This window comes from Halichoerus grypus, chromosome X (assembly GCF_964656455.1).
Source record: "Halichoerus grypus chromosome X, mHalGry1.hap1.1, whole genome shotgun sequence".
NCBI classification, from domain to species: domain Eukaryota; kingdom Metazoa; phylum Chordata; class Mammalia; order Carnivora; family Phocidae; genus Halichoerus; species Halichoerus grypus.
The window spans coordinates 132,195,501-132,222,972 of NC_135727.1; the positions used below are offsets into that span (position 1 = coordinate 132,195,501).

The window sequence follows — 27,472 nt, forward strand, 5'->3', positions numbered from 1 at the left end:
GTCTTGGCAGAACCTGGGGCACCACATGCAGACAGCGGGCACACCTGCCCAAGAGCAGCATGACCTTCCCTAGTGAGCTGCAACTACTGCATGAGGACCAGCACGGATGCAGTGAGAGAACCAGGGCCACACCCTCCTTGACCCAGTGCTCCCCTGCCCACTAAAGTCCGACCCTCCACAGGCTCACTGACACTGAGTCCTCGAGGGCCATCCTGGGGCACAAAGGGTCTGCAGGACAAGTGCACATGTTACCACCACACCCCTGCACCCCCACACTGTGGGCCTCTATGACATGGTGTTCATAACTGAGAACATCTGAGGGCTCTAGGGCTTGGCCAGGCTGGCTCACTGCCACCGATAACCGCACTGCAACACACACGTGATCCCGCCTGTAGGAACCCCGCACTGACACGTGTGCCATTAAAGGCCTTGCCTCAGGAATGCGCTCTCACGTGTCTTCAGGAAGATAAATTTGCAAGTGTGCACATACACACAGAGACAATGAGACAACACACACGTGGTGTGATACTAATGTGAGCAATCAGGGGGAAAGGAAAACACTCGCTTTGTGTACTGTTTCTGCAACTCTTTTGCAAGTCTGTAATGATTTCAAATAACAAAGTCTAAAGTTTGGCTTTTGGTATCCCCAGGACATAGCATGAACTGGTTTACCGTTTACTCCACCTTGAAATATTTACACTGCTCCCTCTTTCCTATCCTACATAACACTAAAGATAATGCCTTTTATCGTTTCAGATTTTAACCCAATTCTCAGATGCTAATGAGACAAGTAGAGATCAAAGTATAAATCACTGTGTGGCCAGCAGCACCACATGCAGTCAGGAGCACTACAGGCAAGAGTCTCCTTCCCTACCCAGGACTGGATGTTTGCTCTATACCTGCATTTACACTGGGCCAAGGATGGGGCAAGGCTGACTACTTCTATTCCACAATGTATTGGAAGTCCTACTCCGTGAAACAAAGAAAAGGAAATGAAAGTCATCAGATTGGGAAAAAAGAAGGCATAAAATTAGCTTGTTGGAGAATGACATGATTGGCTATGTAGAAAATCCCAAAGGACGTATCAAACTATCTCCTCAAACTCAAAAGTGAATTTAGCAAGGCCACAAAATACAAGGTCAGTATAATGAAATCAATCATATTTCTATAAACAAGCAATGAAAAACGACATGGAAATTAAAAAAAAAAAAAAAAAACAGCTCATCAAAAATGAAATACTTAGATATCAACTTAACAAAATACATGTAGGGTCTGTGTACTGAAAACTACAAGACTTTGGTGAAAAAAAGTCAAATAAGACCTTCAGAAACAGTGAGCTATACCATGTTCATGGAATAGAAGGTAGAAATGGAGCCTGCTACAACAATAAGGGACCTCAATACCCCACTCTCAATAAGGGATAGAACAACCAGACAGAACACAAGTGAGGACAAAAAGGAGTAAACAAACCAACTAGATCTAAGACACATATACTGAACCCTCCACCCAGCAACAGCATACACCTTCCACTCAGGAGCACTCAGAACATTCCCCAAAATAGACCACACGTTAGCCCACAAATGAAGTCTTAACAGATTTCAAAAGACAAATAATATACAAATTATCTTCTCCGACCACAGTGATATGAAGTTAGAAATCAGTAACAGAAGAAAAACTGGAAAATTCACAAAACTGTGGAAATTAAAACACATACTACTAAAGAATGAGTGGATCTGGGGCACTTAGGTGGCTCAGTCAGTTAAGCATCTGCCTTTGGCTCGGGTCGTGATCCTGGAGTCCTGGGATCGAGCCCCATGTCGGGCTCCCTGCTCATTGGGGAGTCTGCTTCTCCTTCTCCCTCTGTCCCTCCCCCTGCTCCTTCTCTCTCTCTCTCTCTCAAATAAATAAATAAAATCTTTAAAAAAAAAAGAACGAGTGAATCAGAGAAGAAATCACAAGGGCAATTAGAAAATACTTAGGGACAAATGAAAACGAAAACACAACATAACTAAAACTTATGGGACACTGGGAAAGCATTGCTGATGGGAAATTTGTAGCTATAAGTGCTGACCCTGAAAACCAAGAAAGATCCCAGATCAACAATGCAAGTTTATACCTTGTGGAACGAGAAAAAGGGCAGACTGAATCCAAAGCTAGCAGATGGAAGGAACTAATAAACAGAACTGAGGGGCACCTGGGTGGCTCAGTCAGTTAAGCATCTGCCTTCGGCTCAGGTCATGATCCCAGGGTCCTGGGATCGAGCCCCGCAGCAGGCTCCTTGGTTGGCAGGGAGCCTGCTTCTCCCTCTCCTTCTGCCTGCCACTCACCCTGCTTGTGCTCACTCTTTCTCTCCCTCTGTGTCAAATAATTAAATAAAATCTTTAAAAAAAAAAGAAAGAAAGAAAGAAACAGAACTGAGACGAACACAACAGATAATAGAAAATAGAAAAAACCAACGAAACCAAAAGTTGGTTCTTCCGAAACATAACAGAATTAACAAAACTTTAATTTAGATGGACTACGGACAAAAGAGTGAAGACTCAAATTATGAAAATTGGAAATGGGGCATTACTACAGATTCCATAGAACTAGGATTAGAAGAGAGTCCTGTGACCAACTGCACACCAACAAATGGGATAACCTATATGAAATGGACAAATTTCTAGAAACACAAACCCTAGCAAGAGTAAGTCACACAGAAATAAAAAATCTGAATACACATATAACTAGTAGGAGATTGAATCAGTAATCAAAATTTCCTGAGAGGAGAAGCCCTGGACCTGAAGGGTTCACTGAGAAATTCTACCAAACGTTTTAAGGAGAACGAATACCAATCCTTAAACTTTTCCAAACACTGAAGAGGAGGGAACACTTCCCAACTCATTCCAGGAAGCCAGCATTACCAATTCCAAAGCGAGACAGAGACACTCCAAGGAAACTACAGACCAATATCCCTTATGAACACTGATGTGAAAATCCTCAACAAACACCAGCAAAGAGAACTCAGCAGCATGTTAGAGGATTATACACCATGACCAGCGGGACTTACCTCTGGAGTAGAAGATTGGTTCAACATACAAAAACTGATCAACATAAGGCACCACATCAACAGAATTAAGGAAAAATATCACATGATCAACTCAACTGATTCAGAAAAAGTATCTGACAAAATTCAATACCCATTTGTGATACACACACACACACAAAGAAGCAACTAAGAATAGGAGGAAATTATCTCAATGTAACTAAAGCCCAATATGAAAAACCCACAGTGAATATCATGCTCAATGGTGAGGCAGAAAGGTTTTCCTCTAAGATGAGGAACAAGGCAAGGATGTTCATTTGTGCCACTTCTATTTAACACAGTAGTGGAAGTTCTAGCCAGGGCAACTATGCAGAGCAATAGAGAAAGAGAGAGAAAGAAAGAAAAACACCCAAATTGGAAAGGAAAGAGTCAAATTATTTTGCAGATGATATGATTTTACATGTAGAAACCCTAACAATTCTAGACATACACAAACACACACACACACACACACACTGTGGGAACTAATACATGAATTCAGTAAAGTTGCAGGATACAAAGTCAACACACAAAAGTCAGCTACATTTCTACACACCAATAATGAACAATCTAAAAAGGAAATTACAAAAACAATTCCACTGACAGCAGCATCAAATAGAATAAAATACAAAGGAATTTACTTAACCAAGATGGTGAAAGATGTGGATGATGAAAAGTACAAAACATTGCTAGAAGAAATTAAAGAAGATATAGATTAATGGAAAAGCATCCCATGTTCATGGACTGGAAGACTTCAGAGTATTAAAATGTGAACACAACCAGGGCGCCTGGGTGGCTCAGTTGGTTAAGCGACTGCCTTCGGCTCAGGTCATGATCCTGGAGTCCCAGGATCGAGTCCTGCATCGGGCTCCTTGCTCAGCGAGGAGTCTGCTTCTCCCTCTGACCCTCCCCCCCTCATGCTCTCTCTCTCATTCTCTCTCTCTCAAATAAATTTAAAAAAAAAAAAAATCTAAAAATGTGAACACAACCTAACATGATCTACAGACTCAGCAAAATCCCAATCAACATCTCAGCATAGTTTTTCTAGGTATTAGCAAGCTGATTCTAAAATTTATGTGGAAAGAAAATGAACAAAGACAGTCAAAACAATTTTCAAAAACAACAAAGTTGGAGGATTCACACTATCTAATTTCAAACCTTAGTATAAAGCTATTGTAATCAAGACTGTGTGGTACTGGCAAAAGGACAGTCCCATAGATCAGTGGAACAGGACAGAGTCCAGAAGTAGAACCACCTAAATATGGTCAACTGGCTTTTTATAAAATTGCAAAAGAAACTCAATGGATAATGGATAATGTGCTTACAAATGCTACTGAACAACTGGACATCCATATTCAAAACAATGAACTCTGACCCACATCTTTCAACTTATACAAAAATTAGCTCAAAATGGGTCATGGACCTAAAAGTAAGATGTAAAACCAGAACACTTTTACAAGAAAAAATGGAAGAAAAATTTTGTGATCTAGGGTTAAAATTCTTAGATCCGTCACTAAAAACGTAACCCACAAAAGAAATAATTGATAAATTGGGACTCTACCAAAACTCAAAACTTTTGCTCTTGTAAAAGACACTATTAATAGAATGAAGGGGCATCTGGGTGGCTCAGTTGGTTAAGCTGCTGCCTTTGGCTCAGGTCATGATCCCAGGGTCTTGGGATCTGAGCCCCGCATTGGGCTCCCTGATCAGTGGGGAGTCTGCTTCTCTCTCTGCCTCTGCCACTCCCTCTGCTTGTGCCCTCTCTCTGTCTGTCTGTCTCAAATAAATAAATGAAATCTTAAAAAAAAAAAAACAGAATGGAAAGACAAGCCAGTGTCTGGTAGAAAATACTTGCAAAGCACATAATCTAATAAAGGACCTTTACCAATATTTTATAAATAACTCTTGAAACACAGCAAGAAAACAAACAAGTCAATAAAAATGATGCGCAAAAATGGGGTGCCTGGGTGGCTCAGTCATTAAGCATCTGCCTTCGGCTCAGGTCATGATCCCAGGGTCCTGGGATCGAGCCCCGCATCGGGCTTCCTGCTCGGCGGGAAGCCGGCTTCTCCCTCTCCCACTCCCCCTGCTTGTGTTCCCTCTCTCACTGCATCTCTATCAAATAAGAAAAAAAAAATCTTAAAAAAGAAAAAAATGATGCACAAAAGATTCCAACAGAGTCCTCACCAGAAAATATACACAGACGGGACAGTAAGCACATGGAGAGATGCTCAGGTCATTAGGCACTAGGCAGATGCAGACTGAAACCACCACCGTTGGAAGGGCTAAGATCAAACACGCTGACAGGAGCTGGGGGTGGGGGGGCGGGGGGCGGCAGGAACTCTCCTACCTGCCAACAAGAATGGGAAACGGTCCAACCGCTTGGGAAAGCAGCTTGGTGGTTTCGTAAACTGTTAAATGTACATCTACCAGCCACTGCATCCACCTGAGAGAAACAAAGGCATATTTCCGCACGAAGCCTTGTGCACGAATGTTCCTGGCAGCTTTGTCAGTAATAACCAAACCTACAAACAATCCAAATGTCCTGTGCACAGTAAACAGACAAACGGTGGTCGACCCACAGATGGGACAGCCACTGCATAACACAGGAAGAACCACTGAGACATTCCAATGCCGGTGAACACAAAAATACTTAATGACGCTGAGTGAAAGAAGCCTGACCAAAAATGCAGATAAGCAGAAAGATGCCATAGTGCACGAGTCCATGTATACAAAACTCTAGGAAATGCACAATGTCACGCTCAGTGACAGGGCAGATTGGAGTGGGTGGGGGGCCGTGGGGACGCACAGTGAGGGAGGCAGAATTACCAAGGCCTAGGAGATTTGGGGGATGGCAGCCGTGGCCATCATCCTGACAGTGGTGATGGTCTCACGGTGTACACGTATGTTAAACTGCACACTTGAAACGTGTGTTTATTCCACATGAAGCATTTAGAAAATGAGCTTGACTCCCTGTCACAGGTACGAATAAAATTCAAAAGAGGACACATTATGTCCCCGCAGAGGGGGACGCAGCAGGATCAAGGGACAAGGGGGCTGAGAGTAGCCAGAGAAGCAAGACCTGTGCCTATGAACAGCAAACGGTGCCACTAGGGGCTCGTCCTGGTGACACAGCCCCGGTGGGAGCTACACGCCCCCGCCCCGCATTGAGCCAGGCACTCGCCACCCCTAAGGCCACACGACTGCAGAGCCCAAGGGGCTGCAGCCCCACCCACACACCCACCCGTGGGCTACAGAACGGACTTTGGAGGTTCTCATGCATTTTGCGGCCACGAGGAGTAACCCTCCGCACGGCGTGCCCATGCAACCCCCCCCAAACTAGAGTCAGGCTGCTGTGTATTATTTTCGTCCTGAAATCAGGAGCGACGAGAGAACAGTCCTCTCACCATGTGGCCCTCACACCCCCACGTGCTCGGAACCAGTCCAGGTAGAGTAGGGATTCTTACTAACTAAACTACGAAGCAAGCAGCGGATCACATCCCGTGAACACACTGGAACACATCCAGTGCACACTAACGCACACTCACGCAAAGGACACTCGGGATACATTTCAAGCTTCGACTTTTTTCCCTTTCAGTTTTTGTTTCTGGTTGTTTTAGTAGGCTCCACGCCAAACGTGGGGCTGGAACTTGCGACCCTGGGATCAAGAGGCACGTGCTCTACCAACTGAGCCGGCCAGGTACCCCTGAAATTTAAAGTGTTATAAGACAACAGATATAGTACAAACCCATTTTTTATTAAATTGTGGCATCTATATCTACACACACACGCATGTGCAGATATTCAAGCACGTATGTACGCGTATGCATGTATATATAAAAAGAGAGAAAGGGGCGTCTGGCTGGCCCAGTTGGTACAGCACGCCACCCTTGATCTCAGGGTTGTGAGTTCAAGCCGCACATTGGGTTTAGACATCACCCAAAGGAAAAAAAAAAACTGGACGAATATACAGCAAAGTCTCTACAGTCAGATGATCAGTGACTTCTGTTTCCTTCCGTGTTCTTGTCTCCATGTTCTCATCCACACGAACACGGCACAGGGAAACATGCACGTTAGGTCCACGTAACGTGCGTGCATAAAGCCGGCTGCGAGCTCTGTAAGCACGAGGACTTACCGACACACCGTCCCGGCCACTGCCGTCGCAGACCGACACGGCTTTCACCCCCTCTCGGCCAGACCTTCCACTATGACACAAGAAAAGTCAGATCGCGGCACGAAGCCTGAATCTGCAAGCCACCCCCGACTCACTCATCTCTCTCAAAGGTACACACGCTTCCAAACACGGGGGACGTTAAGTACATCGTCTACCACTCGACGTGGTTAAACGGTTGTCAGCAGAGGGAAGAAAGCAAGAAAACCCAGACAATGGGCAGGAACTGGGAGGGGCTCGGCTTACAGAAGGCACGACCTGCAGGTGGTCTATTTCTGTGAAGGCAGAGGGGTAAATCATACAGCCCGGCTCTCCTTGATTCTTACGCACTGTGCCTGGTTTGGGGTCTCTCACCTCAGGATGCATCTGACCATGCCACCCACGATGCATCTTACAAACCACGGATATTTGACAATCAAGACAATGGAATACTTTGAAAACTGAGCCCAAACACGAGTGCTTCCTCCACGCTCCTGTTCCGTGCACAGCGCATCTACCCCACGGCACCTGTCTTCACCTCTCTTCCCTATCCTTCCCGCAGCCCCAGCACCATTTCTGTGCTGTGTATAATAAACAGGAGACGCTGGGGGACTGTCTCCACACAGCTCTGCATCTGCATGAAGGTAAGGGGGTAGGATTCCCAACTTACTCAGGAGGAAACCGTCTACCCTCCATCAGCAGCCATAAGACACACCGTCAACAGTAAAGCCGTAAAAAATATGCGTTACCTCATTATCCAGCGTTAATCCTCGCCGCTTCCCTCCCCCACCCGCCCCTAGAAACCGCTGGGAAGGCAGGCTCGGGCGCGGTGCAGGGGATCCAGCCAGGACAGCAAGCGGAGGACAGCGGGGAGAGGTGTGTGTGCCGCGGAGAGCCCAGCGCCCGACAGACACAGCCCTGGAAACGTGAGCTCCGCAGTCCTTCTCCCCCAAGTAAGACTGCACTCCTCCGGAGGAGGTAGGGCTTGCGTGAGGGGACCTGCCCGCATCTTACGCCAGGTGGCGTAACAGGACCGCGGCGTGCGGCTGTGTGCTCTCCAGCCGGCCTCCCGCTGCAGACAGGCGCCACCCCAGCGTCTCAGACCCAGGCCCTCCAAACCCACCCTCGCGGGGACAGAAGACCCAGGGTATTTCCATGGACGCACTCATCCACATTCCCTGTGCCTGGCGGTCTCGAGCCGTGTGACGGAGCAGAGGGCCGGGGGACCAGCCACAGAACGATAGACGCCGCCCAGAACGCACACACTCGGGCATTCGATATGGCAACTTTTAATCCAGCCTCTCATTCCCTCCGCCAGGAAATGGCATCCAGGAACAATGGCCCGTCCAGGGCTTCACGGGCGACACTGGGGCCACATTCTGACTTTGCCCATTTTCTTTAAGACAAACGATCTACATTCTGCTCAACTTGCTCACGTTTGTCCGGGCTGTGCATAGGACAGATCCTGCAAGAAACACCATCTCCAACACTGCTTTTAATCCCCACACCCATCCCTACAGAGTCACTGAGCTGCTTTCCCGGGCCACGTCCCCCTGTACTACTCTGCCATCTCCCTCTGCGTTATGTCAGAATGAGGAGCCGTCCCATCATCACAGGGAACGTGGATGCTGTTTGGGATTTTTCCTGGAGAAGAGAACTGATCACAGTCTGAATAGGAGGGGTGCTCCTTTGGAACCAGCCCACCCCTCTCTCTGCTGGACCCGGTGGACTGTGCAATCATGCTCCACACCACCTTCACCATTCAGGTTCTGATCGCCAAGGAGGTCCTGGGACCCCCAGGGCCACACTCAGGCTACCAGCACAGACTTCAGAATCCGCCCAGGCCAGATCCAGACCCCCAGGCAGCACCGGGGATGCCCCAAGTCAGCATCCCATGCCCAAGGCAGACTGGGGAACCCATGCGGCTAAACCCTAACCCTGAAGCACTGATGGACTCAGACATGCCAGGCAAACTTTTAGACTCCTAAGGACTGGCTAAGACCCCCAAGGCGGGGTTCCAGACCCCCGGGGATGGGACAGGACTCCCTCGACAGGGTACAGAACCCCTGGTGCTCCACTTGCCCCCCTCCCCCACAACGCAGAGTCTGGAGCCACACTCCAGGCTACCAACGCACACTTTGGAACCCCTGGGATCGGACCAGAATCTCCAAGTCAGTTTGGGACCCCCACGGCTGGTTCTAACCCCAGGGCCTGAACCCCTGGTGCCTGAAACCCCCATGCCACATTTGGACTACTGACACAGACTTCACGACCCCCCAGGCTAAATTCAGAACCTCCAAGCAGTGTTCTGGAGCCCCCACTCCCCGGCCGGGCTCCAGATCCTATGGCAGAGTTCAGGACCCCCGCAGAACAGCTCAGATGCCCCCAAGGAAGTGTCTGGGATCCCCAGGACTGCACTCACACCCCCAAAGCAGTATATGGGATCCCCGGGGGCATTTGGGGGCATTTGGACCTGCAAGGCAGAGTTCGGGACCCCTGGGATGGGCTCGGACTCCCAAGGTAGGATGTGGGACCCCTGGCGCAGCACTTGGACCCCCAAGGCAGGGTTCGGGACTCCTGGGGCTGCATTCAGATCCGCAAGGCAGGATGTGGGACCCCTCCCAGAGCAGCACTCAGACCCTTAAGACAGGATATGGGACCCCCAAGGGCAGCACTCAGACCCCTAAGGCAAGATGTAAGACCCCTAGGGCAGCACTCACACCCTCAAGGTATGGTGTGGAACCCCCAAGGCAGCACTCGGACCCCCATGGCAGGGTTCGGGACCCCCAGGGCAGCACTCGGACCCCCACGACAGGATGTGGGACCCTCGGGGCAGCACTCGGACCCCCAAGGCAGGGTTCGGGACCCCCAGGGCAGCACTCGGACCCCCACGACAGGATGTGGGACCCCTGGGGCAGCACTCGGACCCCCAAGGCGGGATGTGGGACCCCCGGGGCAGCCCTCGGACCCCCACGACGGGATGTGGGACCCCCGGGGCAGCCCTCGGACCCCCACGACAGGATGTGGGACCCCCGGGGCAGCCCTCGGACCCTAAGGCAGGATGTGGGACCCCCGGAGCAGCCCTCGGACCGCCAAGGCAGGATGTGGGACCCCCGGGGCAGCCCTCGGACCCCCACGACAGGATGTGGGACCCCCGGGGCAGCCCTCGGACCCCCACGACAGGATGTGGGACGCCCGGGGCAGCCCTCGGACCCCCAAGGCAGGATGTGGGACCCCCGGGGCAGCCCTCGGACCCCCACGACAGGATGTGGGACCCCCGGGGCAGCCCTCGGACCCCCACGACAGGATGTGTGACCCCCGGGGCAGCCCTCGGACCCCCAAGGCAGGATGTGGGACCCCCGGGGCAGCCCTCGGACCCCCAAGGCAGGATGTGGGACCCCCGGGGCAGCAGTCGGACGCTCAAGGCGAGATGTGGGACCCCTGGAGCAGCAGTCGGACCCTCAAGGCTGCGTTCGGGACCCCCGGGGAGGTGAATGGACTCCCAGGACCAGACCCCCGTCCCGCGCGGAGGCCGGAGAGGGACGCGTGTGGGGAAGCGCCCGCCCCGGGTCCGATGCCGGCGCCCGGTCCCGCCGGCCGAACTACCTGGCGCGGGCTTCCGCCGAGAGCAGGCCCCGCGGAAGTGAAGCTCGTCCCGGGCGGCGGCGTCCCAAGCCCCGCCCGCCCGCGACCGCGCGCGCCAATCAGACCACGGCGGGCACGTGACGCCAGGCGGCCAATGGGGAGCCCGCGCGGGAGCACGCCCCCGAAGCCCCGCCCCATTGCGTGCGGGCGAACGCGGGATGTGGGCCCTACGGGCCGCCGTCCGCCCGGGGACCTGGCTCTCTCGCGTGGTTTTCGGCCGCGGGGCTCCGAGAGCTGCGCTGCCGCTGCCGGCCTGCCCCCATCGCGCGCTCGCCGCCTTCGGCCCCGGGGGCCTCAAGGGGCGAGGAGGTGAAGGACGGGGCCCACGGGCTGATGGCCCGAGAAGCCGAGCGGGAGAGGAGGAGGAGGAGCCAGAAGATGCGGAGGAGGAGGAAGCGGAGGAGGAGGAGCTATTGAGGAGGGACCCGTTGCTGCCAGTGGGGACCCAGCGCGTGTGCCTGATTCACCCTGAGGTCAAGCGGGGACCGGGGAAGCCGCAGCTGACCCGAGGTGACCCGGAGCGGCGCCGCGGGCGGGGCCGGGGACAGTGAGTGGCGGGGCTTCCAGGGGCGGAGACTCGGAAGGGCGTGGTTTAGAGTGCAGGTGCTCAGAGGCGGGGTGGCCGGGGGGCGGGGACTCGGAGGGGCGGGGCTCCGAGGGCTGGCGCTCAGAGGCGGGACTTCGAGTGCTGGTGCTCGGGGCGGGGACTCAGAGGGGCGGAGTTGTTGGGGGACGGAGACTCGGAGGGGCGTGGCCTCGAGTCGGTGCTCAGAGGCGGGGTTGTCGGGGGCGGGGACTAGGAGGGCCGGGACTCCGAGTCTGGAGTTCAGAGTGGAACGCTGGGGCGGGGCTTCGAGTCCTGGTGCTCAGGGCGAGGACTCAGGAGGGGTTGTCGGGGTTGGAGACTCAGAGAGGCTGTCGGGGTGGAGACTCAGAGGGGCGGGGCTGCCGGAGGCGGGGTTTCGGGGACTCAGATGCGGGACTATTGGGGGTGGAGACTCGGAGGGGCGGGGTTTCGGGGACTCAGAGGCGGGACTACCGGGGTGGAGACTCGGAGGGGCGGGGTTTCGGGGACCCGGGGGCGGAGACCCGGAGGGGCGGGGCTACCGGGGGCGGGGTTTCGGGGACAGGTGCTCAGGGCGAGGGCTCGGAGGGGCGGGGCGCCGAGGGCCCCAATAAAACCCCACCCCGCCAATCCCCCAAACCTGCCTCGCTGGAAGCAGCCCCACCCCCCTGTGGGCGTGCGCCGTCGCGCCTTTTCCGGAATGTCATAGACTCGTGCACTGTGCGGCCTCTGCAGACCGGCTCCTTTCACCCAGTAACGTGCATCTCGGGTTCCTGCGTGGCTTTGTGTGGCTCGACAGCGCGCTTGTGTCGGCCGACAATAACCTGTTGTCTGGGGCGCCTGGTGGCTCCGTCGGTGAAGCGTCTGCCTTCGGCTCAGGTCATGGTCCCGGGGACCGCGTCGGGGTCCCTGTGCATTCGGGAAGGAGCCTGCTTCTCCCTGTGCTCCTGTTCGTGCTCGCCTCGCTCGCTCTCTGTCTCTGTCAACTGGGCAGGTAGACGATAGGTAGGTACCACCTGACTGCTTTCCGAGGGGCTGCACCGTTTTGCATTCCCATCAGCAACCACGAGCGGATCTTGTTCGTTGCTCCGGACCCTCGCCAGCATTAGGTGCCGTCCGCGTGGTGCATTTGGGGCCAGTCTCATCGGTGCCTACCGGGCTCTCGCTGAAATCTGCACGTATTTCCCCGACGAGCGCTGACGCGGAGCCTCTCTTCCTAGCCTTTGCCGTCCCCGTGTGTTCCGTGAGGTGTGTGTTGGGTCTCCAGACCATTGTGTCATCAATTCTTCTCTTATCGCTGAGCCTCAAGCGTTCTTCGCACGCTGTGGATAAGTCCTTTCTCAGATGTCTTACAAATGCTCCACTCCAAGTCGGTGGCCTGACTCTTCGCTCTCTTGACAACGTCGTTACCACGGCAGACGTTTGTGATTGTCACTCTCGTCCTGTCTGCACGCTGACGGACCTGTGCCTCAACCTTGCCCAGCCCGCTCAGAAGCCCATCAGAGGACTTTTTCACTTCGATTAGAGTGTTTCTGACCGCTAACGTTTGTGTTCCGTTCTTTCTTAGAGTTCCCATCTGTCTGCTTACGCTGCCCATCTGTTCTTGCGTGCTTCCTACTTTATCTGTCAGAGCCCATATCGTATGAGTCATAGTCGTTTGTGTTTTTTTAAAGACTTATTTATTTTAGAGAGCACGTGCACAAGCAGGGGGAGGGGCAGAGGAAGAGGGAGAAGCAGACTTCCCACAGAGCAGGGAGCCCGACATGGGATTCGATCCCAGGACCCCGGGATCGTGACATCACCGACTGAGCCACCCAGGGGTCCTATAGTCGTATTCAGTTCCTGGTCTGACAAATCCAGTGTCCCCTCTGTATTGGACTCAGGTTCTGATGCTGCTCTGGGTCCTGTAATTTCTGCCTAATGGCTGGGCATAAGGCACCGGGCAAAAGATGCTGCCGTCCAGGGGCCTTTGGTGCTGTGGTGGTGAGGTGGGCAGGGGACGCGTTCCGTAGTCCCAGTCGTGAGTGAGCCTGTGTCTCTGAACTGTGGACTCCACGGTGTTTCTCAGTGTTCACTCCCACCAAGTGGGTACCTAGCCCTAGGGGTGGGGGGTTCCACGTGGCATTTTGACCACACCCTCAGCTCGTGGGGAAGGCTCACGACCCCAGCAGGGTGTTGTGGGAAGCCTCACGGTGATCCACGATGGAGCTGGGGGACGTGGCCCCCACATGGAGGTCAGGAAAGACAGCGTCTGTGGGGTTTGCTGATGGCCTACACGTGACGTTGAAGGAGGGAAGTCGAGGGGTGGCCCCATGCAGCTGATCTGAGCGACCGCAAGGGTGGAGGTGAGGAGGACCCGCGAGGCCCATCAGGAATCAAAGTGAGGACACTGTGCCTCCTCTCAGCCCAGAGGATGGGGCACCCCGTCTCCCACCAAGCAGAGCTTGGGGCCTCTCCCCAAGGCTTCGGATCCCTATGAGCCTTATCATTAGCATCCCCTCCCAGCCTCAGTTTCCTCCCTGTTCCTAAGCTCTGCGGACGATTCAGGCACCTGAGGTTTGCCACTGGTCAGCAAGGCTGGCCCAAAGACCGCAGCACCTGGTCGCTGGAGTGGGGATAATGCAGCAGGGGCTGCGCTGTGCAGTTGGGACGGCTCCTCTGTGACATGGTGCCGCAGGGGTGGGGGGCAGCCTCGTGGGGCAGTCGGGGGAGCGCAGTGTCTCAGAGTGGCCCCCATGGTCTGTCATAACCCAGCAGACAGCACATCTTGCGTGGCAGCCCCTGAGGGCCCAGGGAGCACGCCGCATTCCCTGCAGGGTGGGCCGTGAGCCGCCGTGGGTAAGGAGTGGGTATCCCCAGAGCCCGGTGCCAATGCAGCACAGGAAAGATCACGGCCGCCCTGGACAGACAGGATGACACGTGGGGCCTGGGTGCCGGCCCTGTGCAGGAGGGGGCCTGGGGAAGGTTCCAGGAGCATCCCAGACGGTGGGCGGGGTCCCAAGGAGGGGCTGGTCACAGGAGCTGAGGGCATGGGGGGCTGGGGCCTTGAGCAGGGGCTGCCCATCATACGTTGTCCTGGCGGCGTTCCAGAGCAGACGTCCCGTTCGCTGCCAAGCCCCCAGTTCCCACGTAAGGAGGGCCCGTCATTGCGTCCCCCTGGCCTTGTCCTCCCCTTCTCGCAGTCTGTGCCTGGAACAGCAGAGCTGTGTCTCTGGGTGCTTTCTCAGGAGCTCTGCACACACTGCAGGAAGCCATCCCAGCCGAGGGACACGGGCCAGGGCTGGACGGGGCCCGGGGCTGAGCCCATGGGGACACGTCCCTCACCCTGGCCCTGTGTCTCCCCAAAGCTGAGTGGCAGGTGGCGGAGGCAGAAGCACTGGTCCACACACTGGATGGCTGGTCGGTGGCAGACAGGATGGTGGTACCCACCAAAACACCAGATGGGAAACTCATCTTCGGCAGAGGGACCTTAGAGAACCTGACAGGTGGGTCCCTGTGCCCCTCCCTTCCTCCTGAGAGAAACAGAGCAAGAGTCGGGCTCTCCATCTGGGCTGGGTAGAGGCGGCCTCATGGGAACTTGGATCAGACATTGAAAAGCCCACCATGCCCCTCAGACAACTTGCACCCTGCCCGGTGGTGCCGTCGGCAGTTAGGAGTAGGGTGGAAACCGACCCTGAGGCCCCCAGCCCAGCCTCCCCTCCAGATAGGGTGCTGGGTGTGAACCCGGCCTTCCACAGACCCCCGAGGGTCTCCAGCCCCAACCGACATCCAGCTCACTGTAGAGATCAGCAAGCTGAGCCCTGCAGATACGCCCAGAGGGGTGCGCGCCGCCCGTCTGTGTCAGCCCAGGTCTTAGACCCATTCAGTCCCTGTGGGGTTGTGCGACCGCCATGTGTCTGCAAGACCCACACTCCTGCAGGTGGACTCCAGTCCTCCCCTTGACCCCCGTCCGGCACACCCGACTTCCCTAGTACGCGCAGAGAGTTGAGGGTGTCCGGTGAGCACAGCCAACCAACGCTGAGGGTCAGTCCCGCGATGGACTCCACGGAGCACAGACATCTGAGGGGACCTTCTCTTCTCCCCAGAGAAAATCAGAGGGTCGCCAGAAATCACAGCGGTCTTTCTGAATGTGGAGAGGCTGGCCACGCCTACCAAGGTATTTGGGAGTCTCAGTGGGCTGGGGGAGTGGGGTCAGCATCCCGCTGGGACGGGACAGCTGAGGACATGGAATCGCGGACGGCGTCACAGCCGCCCCTCACCCGAGGTACCCCTGCAGACGCCGTCACTCCCTCTCTCCCTTTCCAGAAGGACCTGGAGGCCACCTGGGGCGTGCCGGTGTTGGACCGATTCACGGTCGTCCTCCACATTTTCCGCTGCAATGCCCGGAGCAGGGAAGCGCGGCTGCAGGTGGCCCTGGCCGAGCTCCCCCTTCTCAGGTACTTGGCGCAGCCGACAGCAGAGCCTCTTCTCGCGGTTGTGTGTTTGAGTTCACCGTCACCTGCGGCGTAGTCAGAATGCAGGGCTGGCCACGCCCTCCTGGACAGCTTGGCTTGTCCGGTGCCACGTCCCAGCAGCATGCCTGCCAGGGCACGTCACCCCACTGTGGGGCCCTCCACCCGCGGTGATGAAGGCCCAGGTGGGGGAAGACCACCCGCCTTGCTCTCCCCAGCCAGAGTTCTCACCCTCACTTGTCTGTGTGGGCAGCTGCTCTGCTCTCACTGCATGGACATGTGTGTCTGCTCCTGTCTGCTGAGATGCCCCCTTTCCACGGCAGGTCCCACCTGAAAAGCAGCACTGCCCACCCGGATGGACGAGGAGGGGGCTCGCGCTACATCATGGGGTCAGGTAACGTGTGAGGTCAAGGGGTGCTAAGGGGGGGGATGTCACAGCAGCTACCCCTAGGAGGAGGACGTGGCAGAAAGATCCCAGCGGGGCAAGGGCTGCGTGTGGGCCTTGTATGTGGTCACATTCACACAAGCTAAGATATCTAGGGGGTCTCCTGGGGCAGCTGTAACAAAAGACCACAAACCAGGGTTTAACTGTGGAGACCGGAGTCTGAAATCCAGGCAGGGCAGGGCCGCTGAGATCCAGGCGGGGCGGGGCCGCTGAGATCCAGGCGGGGCGGGGCCGCTGAGATCCAGGCGGGGCGGGGCCGCTGAGATCCAGGCGGGGCGGGGCCGCTGAGATCCAGGCGGGGCGGGACCGCTGAGATCCAGGCGGGGCGGGGCCGCTGAGATCCAGGCGGGGCGGGGCCGCTGAGATCCAGGCGGGGCGGGGCCGCTGAGATCCAGGCGGGGCGGGGCCGCTGAGATCCAGGCGGGGCGGGGCCGCTGAGATCCAGGCGGGGCGGGACCGCTGAGATCCAGGCGGGGCGGGGCCGCTGAGATCCAGGCGGGGCGGGGCCGCTGAGATCCAGGCGGGGCGGGGCCGCTGAGATCCAGGCGGGGCGGGGCCGTGCTCCCTCCAGAGGCTCAAGGTCCTTTCTGCCTCGTCCAGCTTCTGGGGCTCCAGGCATCCCTGGGCTTGTGGCCGTGGTCCCTCCCATCTCTGCCTCTGTCCTCACATGGCTTCTCCTCTGTGTCTCCTTCTGTCTGTTCTACAGACGTTTGTCTTTGGATTTAGGGCCACCCTCAGCTAGGATAAGCTCATCTCAGATCCTTGACCAGTTATATGTGCCAAGACCCTATTCCAAAATGAGGTCCCATTCACAGGTCCTGGGGGTCAGGATGTGGATGTGTCTTTCAGTTGGCTGTGGATATCAGGGGGCTGTCCTTCTGAGGCTGCCTCTTGCTCCCAAAAAAAGGGAAGCCCACCTGACCTCGGGGGGCAGAAGGCCTCAGGTGAGGCCACTTTCTGCTGGACAGAGCCGTCTCGTTGATGGGAAGGCGAGGCAGCGGCCTGTGGGAGAACAGGTCAGGAGGATCCCGGCGAGAAGATGTCAGTCCACATCCCTCTCTGTGGCACACTTCGCCCTGACATCTTTCCTGCCGCATCTGCCCGCTGACTCGCTACCTTGGGTGTTTTTAGGAGAATCGTTCATGCAGCTGCAACAGCGCCTCTTGAAAGAAAAGGAGATAAAGATTCGGAAGGCCCTGGAGAGACTGAGGAAGAAAAGGCGTCTCCTGGGGAAGCAGCGGAGACGGCAAGAGTTTCCTGTGATCTCTGTGGTGGGATACACGAACTGTGGTAAGAGCACTTCCGGGCGCGAGTAGGGTCCACTGTCCGTCCCCCCCAGTATCCCAGCGTTGGGCTAGTGTATTTGGGGAGAACCGCTTGCAAAAGCAACAAGACCGTGGTACTCAGAGGGCGGACAGATGACGAGAGCAGGTGGAGAGCGTGGCTGGTATCCCCGGGCTGTCACAGTGCTGACGGCCAGTACCCTGTCAAGTCCCTAGTGTGGTTGTCAAGCGCTGGGCGGGGGACTGGACTCCATCTCTTACCGGTGCTCTTCAGACTCGGAGACAGAAAACAGTCTGACGTTTCTAAGCTCGTTTACGGTAGACCTGCCCGTAGAAGAATAAAAAACAGTTCCGATTGTGCCCGGTAAGACTTCACGGCGCATTCCAAGGTTCAGCTTAACGTGCGGTTAGCGTGATCGTGTGCGGCGTGCAGACTCCTGGGTGTCCTTCGTGCTGAAGCCCTGAGCTCACGGGTACCCTCCCGTGAAGGGAAGGCACGGCAGGCTTGCTTGTCACCATCGAGATTCACTCCACAGCATGTGCCGCCGTAAGGTGCAGTTCCCCTGTGTGTGCTCCGAAAACCAACGTGACGCGACTCGCTCCCTGTCCTTGAGGAGCTGGCGGTCCATGTCCAGGGCAGGGAGGGAACGTCCCAGAAAACCTGGACCGGAAAGCTGGGGGCACACCTAGGTTTTAGAGAATCCTGTCTGCGTACACGCAGTTCACCCCTGGTGGGAAATGCAGAATACTGCGTGGCCTGTCGGGCGGTGACTACGGGGGTTACTTGTCCGTGGCGGACGGGGGTTACACCCGGGTCTAGCAGGATCCCCGTGGCTCAGCCTGCACGGACGAGAACAGGAGGAGTCCGTGTCCTGGCAGTGGTGCCAGGTCTCCCCTGGGAGAATAATCCCCTCCTGATTGACCTTCGCAGCAGGCGAAGCCGGGGGCCACCAGTAATCCCCCTGTGCTAGCCCGGTCCTGGGTTCCTTCCCCACTGAACACGGAGCTTGGCTGCAGACCCAGGTCCACCTGGTCAGGAAGGCCGTGCAGGGGACGTCAGCTGGGGCATTACAGACACATACTCAGGGACTGCCGACACCGTCACACTCCCGTCCGCCATCACCCCGTCTACACAGACGCTCAAGCCTCCTTAGAGCACACGCACCCCCACTCCGCCGTCACCCCGTCTACACAGACGCCCGGCCCCCCTCACACAGCACACGCACCCCACTCCACCATCACCCCCGTCTACACAGACGCCCGGCCCCCCTCACACAGCACACGCACCCCCACTCCGCCATCACCCCCGTCTACACAGACGCCCGGCCCCCCTCACACAGCACACGCACCCCCACTCCGCCATCACCCCCGTCTACACAGACGCCCGGCCCCCCTCACACAGCACACGCACCCCCACTCCGCCATCACCCCGTCTACACAGACGCCCGGCCCCCCTCACACAGCACACGCACCCCCACTCCACCATCACCCCGTCTACACAGACGCCCGGCCCCCCTCACACAGCACACGCACCCCCACTCCGCCATCACCCCGTCTACACAGACGCCCGGCCCCCCTCACACAGCACACGCACCCCCACTCCACCATCACCCCGTCTACACAGACGCCCGGCCCCCCTCACACAGCAGACACACCCCCACTCCACCATCACCCCGTCTACACAGACGCCCAGCCCCCCTCACACAGCACACACACCCCCACTGCGCCATCACCCCGTCTACACAGACGCTCAAGCCTCCTTACAGCACACGCACCCCCACTCCACCATCACCCCGTCTACACAGACGCCCAGCCCCCCTCACACACAGAGCACACATATTCCTCCTCCACCATCACCCCATCTACACCATCGCTTTTCTCTATGCAGATACCCATTGCATCTTAGGCAGCCAAAGCACTTGCCTCATCTTCGTGAGTGCCAATCTCATGTCACTCACACGTACAAATAATGACCACCCTGTCTACATCATTACCCTCATCTGCACGGGTGCCCATCCCACCCCCCTCCCTCTCACACACATCACCACCCAGTCTACACCGTCACTCTCCTGTAAGTAGGCACTCATTCCCCAGGCCCTGGCCCTCCTGACTCGCATGCGTGAGAGGGATAGCAGCATCCTCCTGTTGCCCTCACAGGGGCATCCTGAGGGTTCTACAGAGATCTAGGCGCTCAGAGATCTTACAAACCTTGGCCACCCCCTCTGCGAGAGACACGTGGCTTGGACATGGAGCTGCCCGAGGTGCAGCAGTAGACGGTGGGGCACGTGTGAGGGGGCCTTTCATGCAGCGCGTCCCCTGTGACCCACCTTCCAGGAAAAACCACGCTGATTAAGGCCCTGACAGACGATGATGCTGTCCAGCCCCGGGATCAGCTGTTTGCGACGCTGGACGTCACAGCCCATGCTGGGTGGCTGCCCTCCCGCATGGCTGTCATTTACATGGACACCATCGGCTTCCTCTCCCAGCTGCCCCACAGCCTCATTGAGTCCTTCTCCGCTACCCTGGAAGACGTGGCTCATTCAGTGAGTGTGCGATGATCCCAGGGGCTGACTTACTGAAATCACCTGAATAACCTGGGACTGGTTCCCCTCAGACACAACACAACCCTGGGGACCGTATCCCCTCACACATGAAACAAGCTGGGGACTGGGTCTCCTCATTCATGACACAGCCCTGGGGACCAGGTCTCCTCATACCTGATACAACACGGGGACCAGGCTCCCTCACACATGACACAACCCTGGGGCCTGGGTCCCTTCACACATGACACAAGCTGGGGACTGGGTCTCCTCATTCATGACACAGCCCTGGGGACCAGGTCTCCTTATACCTGATACAACACGGGGACCAGGCTCCCTCACACATGACACAACCCTGGGGCCTGGGTCCCTTCACACATGACACAAGCTGGGGACTGGGTCTCCTCATTCATGACACAGCCCTGGGGACCAGGTCTCCTTATACCTGATACAACACAGGGACCAGGCTCCCTCACACATGACACAACCCTGGGGCCTGGGTCCCTTCACACATGACACAAGCTGGGGACTGGGTCTCCTCATTCATGACACAGCCCTGGGGACCAGGTCTCCTCATACCTGATACAACACGGGGACCAGGCTCCTTCACACATGACACAACCCAGGGACCGGGTCCCCTCACATGACACAGCCCTGGGGACCAGGTCATTTCATGACACAACCTGGGGACTGGGTCCCCTCACACCTGACAACATGATGGCTGGATCCCCTCACACATGACACAACCCAGGGACCAGATCCTCTCACTCATGACACAACATGGGGGCCAGATGCCCTCATAGACGACACAACCCAGGGCCCGGATCCCCTCACACATGACACAGCCCAGGGACCGGGTCCCCTCACACATGGTACAGCCCGAGGACTGGATCCCCTCGTTCACAATGTAACCCCAGGAACCAGGTCCCCTCACACGATACAGCCCGAGGACCGGGTCCCCTCACATACAATACAACATGGGGGCCGGATGCCGTCATACGTGACACAGCACTATGGCCTGGGTTACCCTCATACACAACACAACCCAGAGGCCAGGTCTCCTCATACATGACACAGCCCTGGGGACTCCCGTTCCACCCACTCAGGAAGCCGGCGCCGTAACTTACCCTGAGCGCAAGCCCCGCCTAGTGACCTCTTCCAAGACTAACTCCAGAAGGAGGTGGAGCCGCTCTGCGGGGAGACCTGTGACAGCTGCCCCTTGGCCCTCAGGTCAGCCTTTGTGTGCAGCTTTGGGGTGAGGTGATTCAAGGGCACATTCTCTTGGGGCTTCCACCCAAACCCCAAATCCAGTGTCAACACGAGGAAACAACCAGACAAACCCCAACTGAAGGGCGTCCCGCAATGCCCACACGGTGCTCAACACGCTCCGGGTTCAGAGGGGCCAAGGAGAGGTGACAGACGAATGTAACGCATGTCGTGGACGGTGTCCCAGGACGGAAAGGAAGAGCCGGGCGACTCCAGGAAGACCAGGACGTAGTCAGAAGAGCACGCCGCCTCACTGTCCGCATTTCCCAAAACTAATATGTTTCTGGAATAAAATGCTTATCTTTTTCTTAATTTTAAGTGCATCTAAAACCTGGAAGCGAACATCCTGGAATGTAAATTTTCTCTCTGTTTCCAGGGTCAGAATTATAGGCAGTTCTTACTGCGTTTTCCCAGTTCTGCGTCAGACCCCTACCTGTAAACCATTTAAAATCAGGCAAAAATGATTCTTTAAAATTCGAAGTAACTCGGGCGCCTGGGTGGCTCAGTTGGTTAAGCGACTGCCTTCGGCTCAGGTCATGATCCTGGAGTCCCGGGATCGAGTCCCGCATCGGGCTCCCTGCTCAGCGGGGAGTCTGCTTCTCCCTCTGACCCTCCCCCCTCTCATGCTCTCTGTCTCTCATTCTCTCTCTCTCAAATAAATAATATCTTAAAAAATAAATAAATAAAATTCGAAGTAACTCAGACTCTGAAAGTTTCACAGTGAGCGTGCAGGTGTGTGTGGGTTTGAGACGTGTGAGACGCCCAAGGCCCTGGGTTAGGGTTAGGGGAGTGGCCCGCCCAGGGCGAGACCCCGCGCAAGGGGCCCCGGGTGAGCCACGGGCGCGCTCTGGTCTCAGGGAGCTCCCACCCCCAGGTCCCACACACCTCACCGGCGCTACGGACTGCACAGGACCGCCCCACTCCCACCTGGGCACGCGGTGCCCGTCAGAGTCCCCATCTGGGTGGGTGCTCCTCTGTGGGGGGTTGAGGACCAGTGTCCCGTCCCATCCCTGTCCCCACCACGTGGCTTGTCTTCCTCAGGATCTGATCGTCCACGTGAGGGACGTGAGCCACCCTGAGACGGAGCTGCAGAAAGCCAGCGTTCTGTCCACCCTGCGCGGCCTACACCTGCCCGCCCCACTCCTGGACTCCGTGCTGGAAGTTCATAACAAGGTGGACCTGGTGCCCGGGTGAGTGGACCCCCGCCCGCCCACTGCCCCACGACCCTGGAGCCTCGTTTCTGGCGAGTGCCGGTGATGCACCTGTGTGATGGGGGCCTCGATGTGGCTGATAACAGCAGGCTGCTGCCGTGCAGGCGCTGGAAGCAGCTTCCCGTGGCGCGTCCTCCCGTGGCGCGTCCTCCCCTGCTTTCAGGAAGAAAAGGGGAGGTAGCGCGCTCTTCCCCCACCTGCCTGCTGTGAAGGGCCGGAACTCGCAAGAATCAGCAGGCCACCAGAGCAGCATATTTTGGGGTGGTGTGTTCTGAGCGCCCCCGCCCACACAGACCCCATATCTCACTACATCCTCGTCATGGTTTCCTCTGTGTTCCTGTCCGACGGAGCCGCGTCCTCTCCTGACACACACGGAGGGGGTCACAGTGGGGGCCTGTGGGCGGGGGCCCCTGGAGGACCCTCGCTCCGTCTTCCCGAGGCTGAGCAGGGTCTGCTGGCTGTCCCCACACAGGTACAGCCCGGCGGGACCACAGGCTGTCGCCGTGTCCGCTGTCCTGGGGCACGGGCTCCCGGAGCTGAGAGCCCGGCTGGAAGACGCCGTTCTGAGAGCCACGGGAAGACGGGTCCTCACCCTCCGGGTCCGGCTGGCGGGCACGCAGCTGAGGTGCGTGGGGCTGGCCCGGCGGGGGCCATGCGGGGTGTGGAGGTGCGGGGAAGGCAGCGGAACGGGCCAGGCGCCAGCACACAGACGTGCCGCGTCATTTCTGGGTTGCCGTGAATGTGGGTTAATCACCCCACGTGCGGGCGCCGGCTGGCTGTTGGCGTGCCAGGCGTTCCCGGGCCGTGGGCAGTGACGACAAGGTCATGTGCGGGCTCGGGGACGGAGCTCCCTGGGGGAGCAGTTCCTGCGAACACGTCCTTCCAGAATGCCGCCCTTGCTCACGTCCTCAGCTGGCTGCATCGGGAGGCCACGGTGCAGGAGGTGGACGTGATTCCCGAGGCCGGCGTGGCTGACGTCAGGGTCGTCATCAGCAGCTCCGCCTACGGCAAGTTCAGGAAGCTCTTCCCCGAGTGAGTGGACACTGTGTGGGTTCAGCCGTCCACTGAAGCGGCCGCCGTCCCCTCCGTGGCCGCTCAGGGTGGAAGGGCTGGTGGCTGCCTGCTGTGGCTGGAAGTCAAAGCTCAGCTTGCAGGCGGACTGAGCGGTTCTGGTTCCTGGGGGATGGTGCATGCCTCGTGAGAGCTGGCGTCCCTCCCGCAGCGTTTCGGCTACGAGATATTCAAAGCTCTGCTCGTGTTTGTAGACCAGCCTTCCTGCTGCGTCCGTGGGTGGGCCGCCCTGCAGAGGTCCTGCCCGTGGTGGCCGTGAGAGGGCCAGCTGGGGTTTCCCCATCTGCTGTGTGTCACAGACTCACAGCTGCTCCCCACGGAGCGTCCTGGACATTGTGACAGTCTCCTGGCCACCCAGAAGCCTCTCTGCACGGGTCGAGGAGAAAACACGGTGTGTCACTGAATCAGCACAAAGCCGGGATGCTCCACGCTCACAGGCAGCCGGCTCCGACGAGGGAGAGACAGGAGGGACCTCGCCTTCCCCACGGCCTGTCACGGACCTGGGCTGTCTTCACCGCAGGTCCCAGGACACACACCCTGGGGCGCAGAACTGGACGCCGGTCCCTCCGCTTTTAGAGACATTCATACACGTCTGAGCGTGGCGCCGTTGCCCATTCTCTGGAGGGAACGCTGACGTGAGAGGCCTCTCTGTCGCCGCCCTGGGAAATGCTTTACTTCGTTTTCCCCCTTCGAAGTGTGTTCACCCTTACAGCAGTGTTTTGTGAGTGATTCCAGATTTCAGCATTCAGGGATTAAAAATAAAAAAAAAAAGTCTGTAGCCTGCCTCGGGGCATGCGGGGGGGTGTGTCTTTCCTGAAGACGGGAGAGCCTTCTCCTTACTCGAGTCCTGAGCTGTGAGGACAGAGCAGAGGCTGAGTCGGGGAAACTGAGGTCCCCGCGGTGCTGGTGTGGAAGAATGAGGAGGAGCCGGGATCGAGGAAAGCCGGGAGTGTGGGAGCCGGGTTCTCGCCAGAAGGACCCCGCCCCTGACATTGGCCCAGTCAGACCCATGTCAGCGCCCTGGCTTCCAGAACCGTTTCGAGAATAAATCCCTGTGCTCTGAAGCCCCCACATGTGATCATCTGTGCCAGCGGCCCTGGGACGCTCACGCGCAGGGTCCTGGGGTATCGGCGGACAGGACTGGACGACATCGCCCCGTGAGCTAGCTGTGTGCTGGGACGGCCTCACCCACTCCTCCCACAGGGGCCCCGAGGGCTGAGTGTGGAGCTGATACGAGGTCCTCTGCGCTGTCAGGCCCACACAGTGGACGCGGATGGCGCAAGGTCCCCCAGCACCATCCAGGCCGGCTCAGCGGCTCAGTGGACTGGAGGTACGAGGTCCCCCAGCCCCGTTCAGGCAGACTCAGTGGACGGGGGTGTGAGGTCCCCCAGCCCCATCTGGGCCGGCTCAGTGGACTGGGGGTGCCCGAGGTCCCCCAGCACCGTCCAGGCCGGCTCAGTGGACGGGGGCGTGAGGTCCCCCAGCACCGTCCGGGCCGGCTCAGTGGACTGGGGGGCGTGAGGTCCCCCAGCACCATCCAGGCCGGCTGAGTGGACTGGGGGCGCAAGGTCCCACAGCCCCGTTCAGGCAGACTCAGTGGACGGGGGTGTGAGGTCCCCCAGCCCCATCCGGGCCGGCTCAGTGGACTGGGGGTGCCTGAGGTCCCCCAGCACCGTCCGGGCCGGCTCAGTGGACTGGGGGTGCCCGAGGTCCCCCAGCACCGTCCGGGCCGGCTCAGTGGACTGGGGGGCGCAAGGTCCCCCAGCACCGTCAGGGCCGGCTCAGTGGACTGGGGGCGCCCGAGGTCCCCCAGCACCATCCGGGCCGGCTCAGTGGACTGGGGGCGCGCGAGGTCCCCCAGCACCGTCCGGGCCGGCTCAGTGGACTGGGGGGCAGGAGGTCCCACGCAGCACCGTCTGGGCCGGCTCAGTGGACAGGGGGACACGAGGTCCCCCAGCACCGTCCAGGCCGGCTCAGTGGACTGGGGGGCGTGAGGTCCCACGCAGCACCGTCCGGGCCGGCTCAGTGGACTGGGGGCGCGCGAGGTCCCCCAGCCCCGTCCGGGCCGGCTCAGTGGACTGGGGGGCGGGAGGTCCCACGCAGCACCGTCCGGGCCGGCTCAGTGGACTGGGGGGCACGAGGTCCCCCAGCACCGTCCGGGCCGGCTCAGTGGACTGGGGGGCGCGAGGTCCCCCAGCACCGTCCGGGCCGGCTCAGTGGACTGGGGGTGCCCGAGGTCCCCCAGCACCGTCCGGGCCGGCTCAGTGGACTGGGGGGCGCAAGGTCCCCCAGCACCGTCAGGGCCGGCTCAGTGGACTGGGGGGCACGAGGTCCCACACAGCACCGTCCGGGCCGGCCCAGTGGACTGGGGGCGCGCGAGGTCCCCCAGCCCCGTCCGGGCCGGCTCAGTGGACTGGGGGGCAGGAGGTCCCACGCAGCACCGTCCGGGCCGGCTCAGTGGACTGGGGGGCACGAGGTCCCACGCAGCACCGTCCGGGCCGGCTCAGTGGACAGGGGGGCACGAGGTCCCCCAGCACCGTCCGGGCCGGTTCAGTGGACTGGGGGCCGCGAGGTCCCACGCAGCACCATCCGGGCCGGTTCAGTGGACTAGGGGGCGGGAGGTCCCACGCAGCACCGTCCGGGCTGGCTCAGTGGACTGGGGGGCACGAGGTCCCCCAGCACCGTCCGGGCCGGCTCAGTGGACTGGGGGGCGCGAGGTCCCCCAGCACCGTCCGGGCCGGCTCAGTGGACGGGGGCGTGAGGTCCCCCAGCCCCGTCCGGGCCGGCTCAGTGGCCAGGGCAGGCGTGAAGTCCCGCAGCACTGTCCCAGTCGGCCCAGTGGCCAGGGCAGGCTGCAGGACGGCCCAGGTGTGGCTGGAGCGTCAGGACACCTGCCGCCTCTGGGAAGGCTGATCAGTCCAGGAGACCCGCCAGGCTTTCTGCTTCACTCAGCTCAGCCCCTGGGGGATTTGCTCCTACGGGGTCTCCGAACAGACCCCAGGGGGCAGGGAAGCATCCTGCATGGGCCGCCCCAACCCCTGAGGCCCAGCCCAGTCCACACGCCCCTGGGTGTGTGCTCCACTCTGCCCTGAGCCTCTTCGGCCATGCTCTGCCCGGTCCCTACGCCAGGGGCACATACATCTCCCCAGACCCCCTCTCTGGGCTCTGACCGCTCCACCCCAATTCCTCCCTGTGCAGGAGACACAAGGAAGGAGTCAGCATGGGTCATGCCTCTGGTCCCTCACTCTCCTTCTGGCACCCCCCTTACCCCCTGCCGCCTGGTATCCCCACCCCATCCCAAAGGCCCCACCCCAAGGCCTGGAGACTGCAGGGTCCTGACATCTGCTGTGGATGCTTAGCACAGTGGGGTCTTGCTGAGGAGGTGGCTGGGGGTTCCAGGGGGCCTGCAACAGAGGGTTGGGGGCCTCGGGGGGCCTGGGAGGGAGAGTCAGGGGCTTCCGGGGCCTGGGAGGGAGAGTCAGGGGGCTTCTGGGTCCTAGAAGGGAGGGCCACAGGTTTCGGGGGCCACACAGAGAGGGTATCGAGCTTCCCATTGGGGGAACAGGTACAAGACCGCCCCCCACCCCGCTCCCCCTGCCAGCACCCAGGCTTCCCCAAGACCCCTCTGTCTGCAGATGGGCTTCTCCCCTCCCAACTGCGGGGCCCACCATGCCCAGAGGAGCCGGGCCCTGAGAACAAAACCACGTGCCGGGAGGGCAGCAGTCGCTGCAGGAAGGGGGCCCACCCAAACCCCCGCAGTGCCCCCACCCCAGATCTGATG

General features: G+C 58.5%; 2 protein-coding genes across 4 annotated transcripts in view; one reads left to right on the forward strand and one right to left on the reverse strand.

Moving 5' to 3' along the window:
* The window catches only part of LOC118538479 (cohesin subunit SA-2-like), a 73,443-nt gene extending 62,522 nt beyond the window's left edge, over window positions 1-10,921 (reverse strand). Inside the window, exon 1 of the mRNA XM_078064555.1 lies at window positions 10,821-10,921. The gene's annotated coding sequence lies outside the window, so the exon portion shown is untranslated. The remainder of the gene's footprint in view (window positions 1-10,820) is intronic.
* Window positions 10,922-11,001: 80 nt separating this feature from the next.
* On the forward strand, window positions 11,002-24,755 carry GTPBP6 (GTP binding protein 6). 3 transcript variants are annotated; one of them, XR_013444689.1, is made up of 10 exons: window positions 11,002-11,369; window positions 14,772-14,909; window positions 15,510-15,580; window positions 15,730-15,860; window positions 16,199-16,269; window positions 17,452-17,610; window positions 19,938-20,146; window positions 21,250-21,373; window positions 22,451-22,599; window positions 23,093-23,233. XR_013444689.1 is itself a non-coding variant. In XM_078064719.1 (10 exons), the coding sequence occupies exons 1-10, from the start codon at window positions 11,018-11,020 to the stop codon at window positions 23,654-23,656; spliced, it is 1,557 nt and encodes a 518-aa protein (XP_077920845.1). In that variant the 5' UTR covers window positions 11,002-11,017; the 3' UTR covers window positions 23,657-24,755. The 3 variants fall into 3 exon arrangements, 2 of the variants coding, with proteins under 2 accessions (XP_077920845.1, XP_077920846.1); XM_078064719.1 differs by lacking the exon at window positions 21,250-21,373 and adding an exon at window positions 23,533-24,755 and having other exon boundaries at window positions 23,093-23,245; XM_078064720.1 differs by lacking the exon at window positions 21,250-21,373 and adding an exon at window positions 23,533-24,755 and having other exon boundaries at window positions 15,733-15,860; window positions 23,093-23,245.
* The last annotated feature ends 2,717 nt before the right edge of the window (window positions 24,756-27,472 follow it).

Coding starts and splice junctions, on each gene's coding strand:
- GTPBP6 (XM_078064719.1), top strand. CDS start 11,018: ATGTGGGCCCTACGGGCCGCCGTCCGCCCGGGGACCTGGCTCTCTCGC. Junction 11,370..14,771: donor GAAGCCGCAGCTGACCCGAG/GTGACCCGGAGC, acceptor GTCTCCCCAAAG/CTGAGTGGCAGGTGGCGGAG. Junction 15,581..15,729: donor GGCTGGCCACGCCTACCAAG/GTATTTGGGAGT, acceptor CTCCCTTTCCAG/AAGGACCTGGAGGCCACCTG.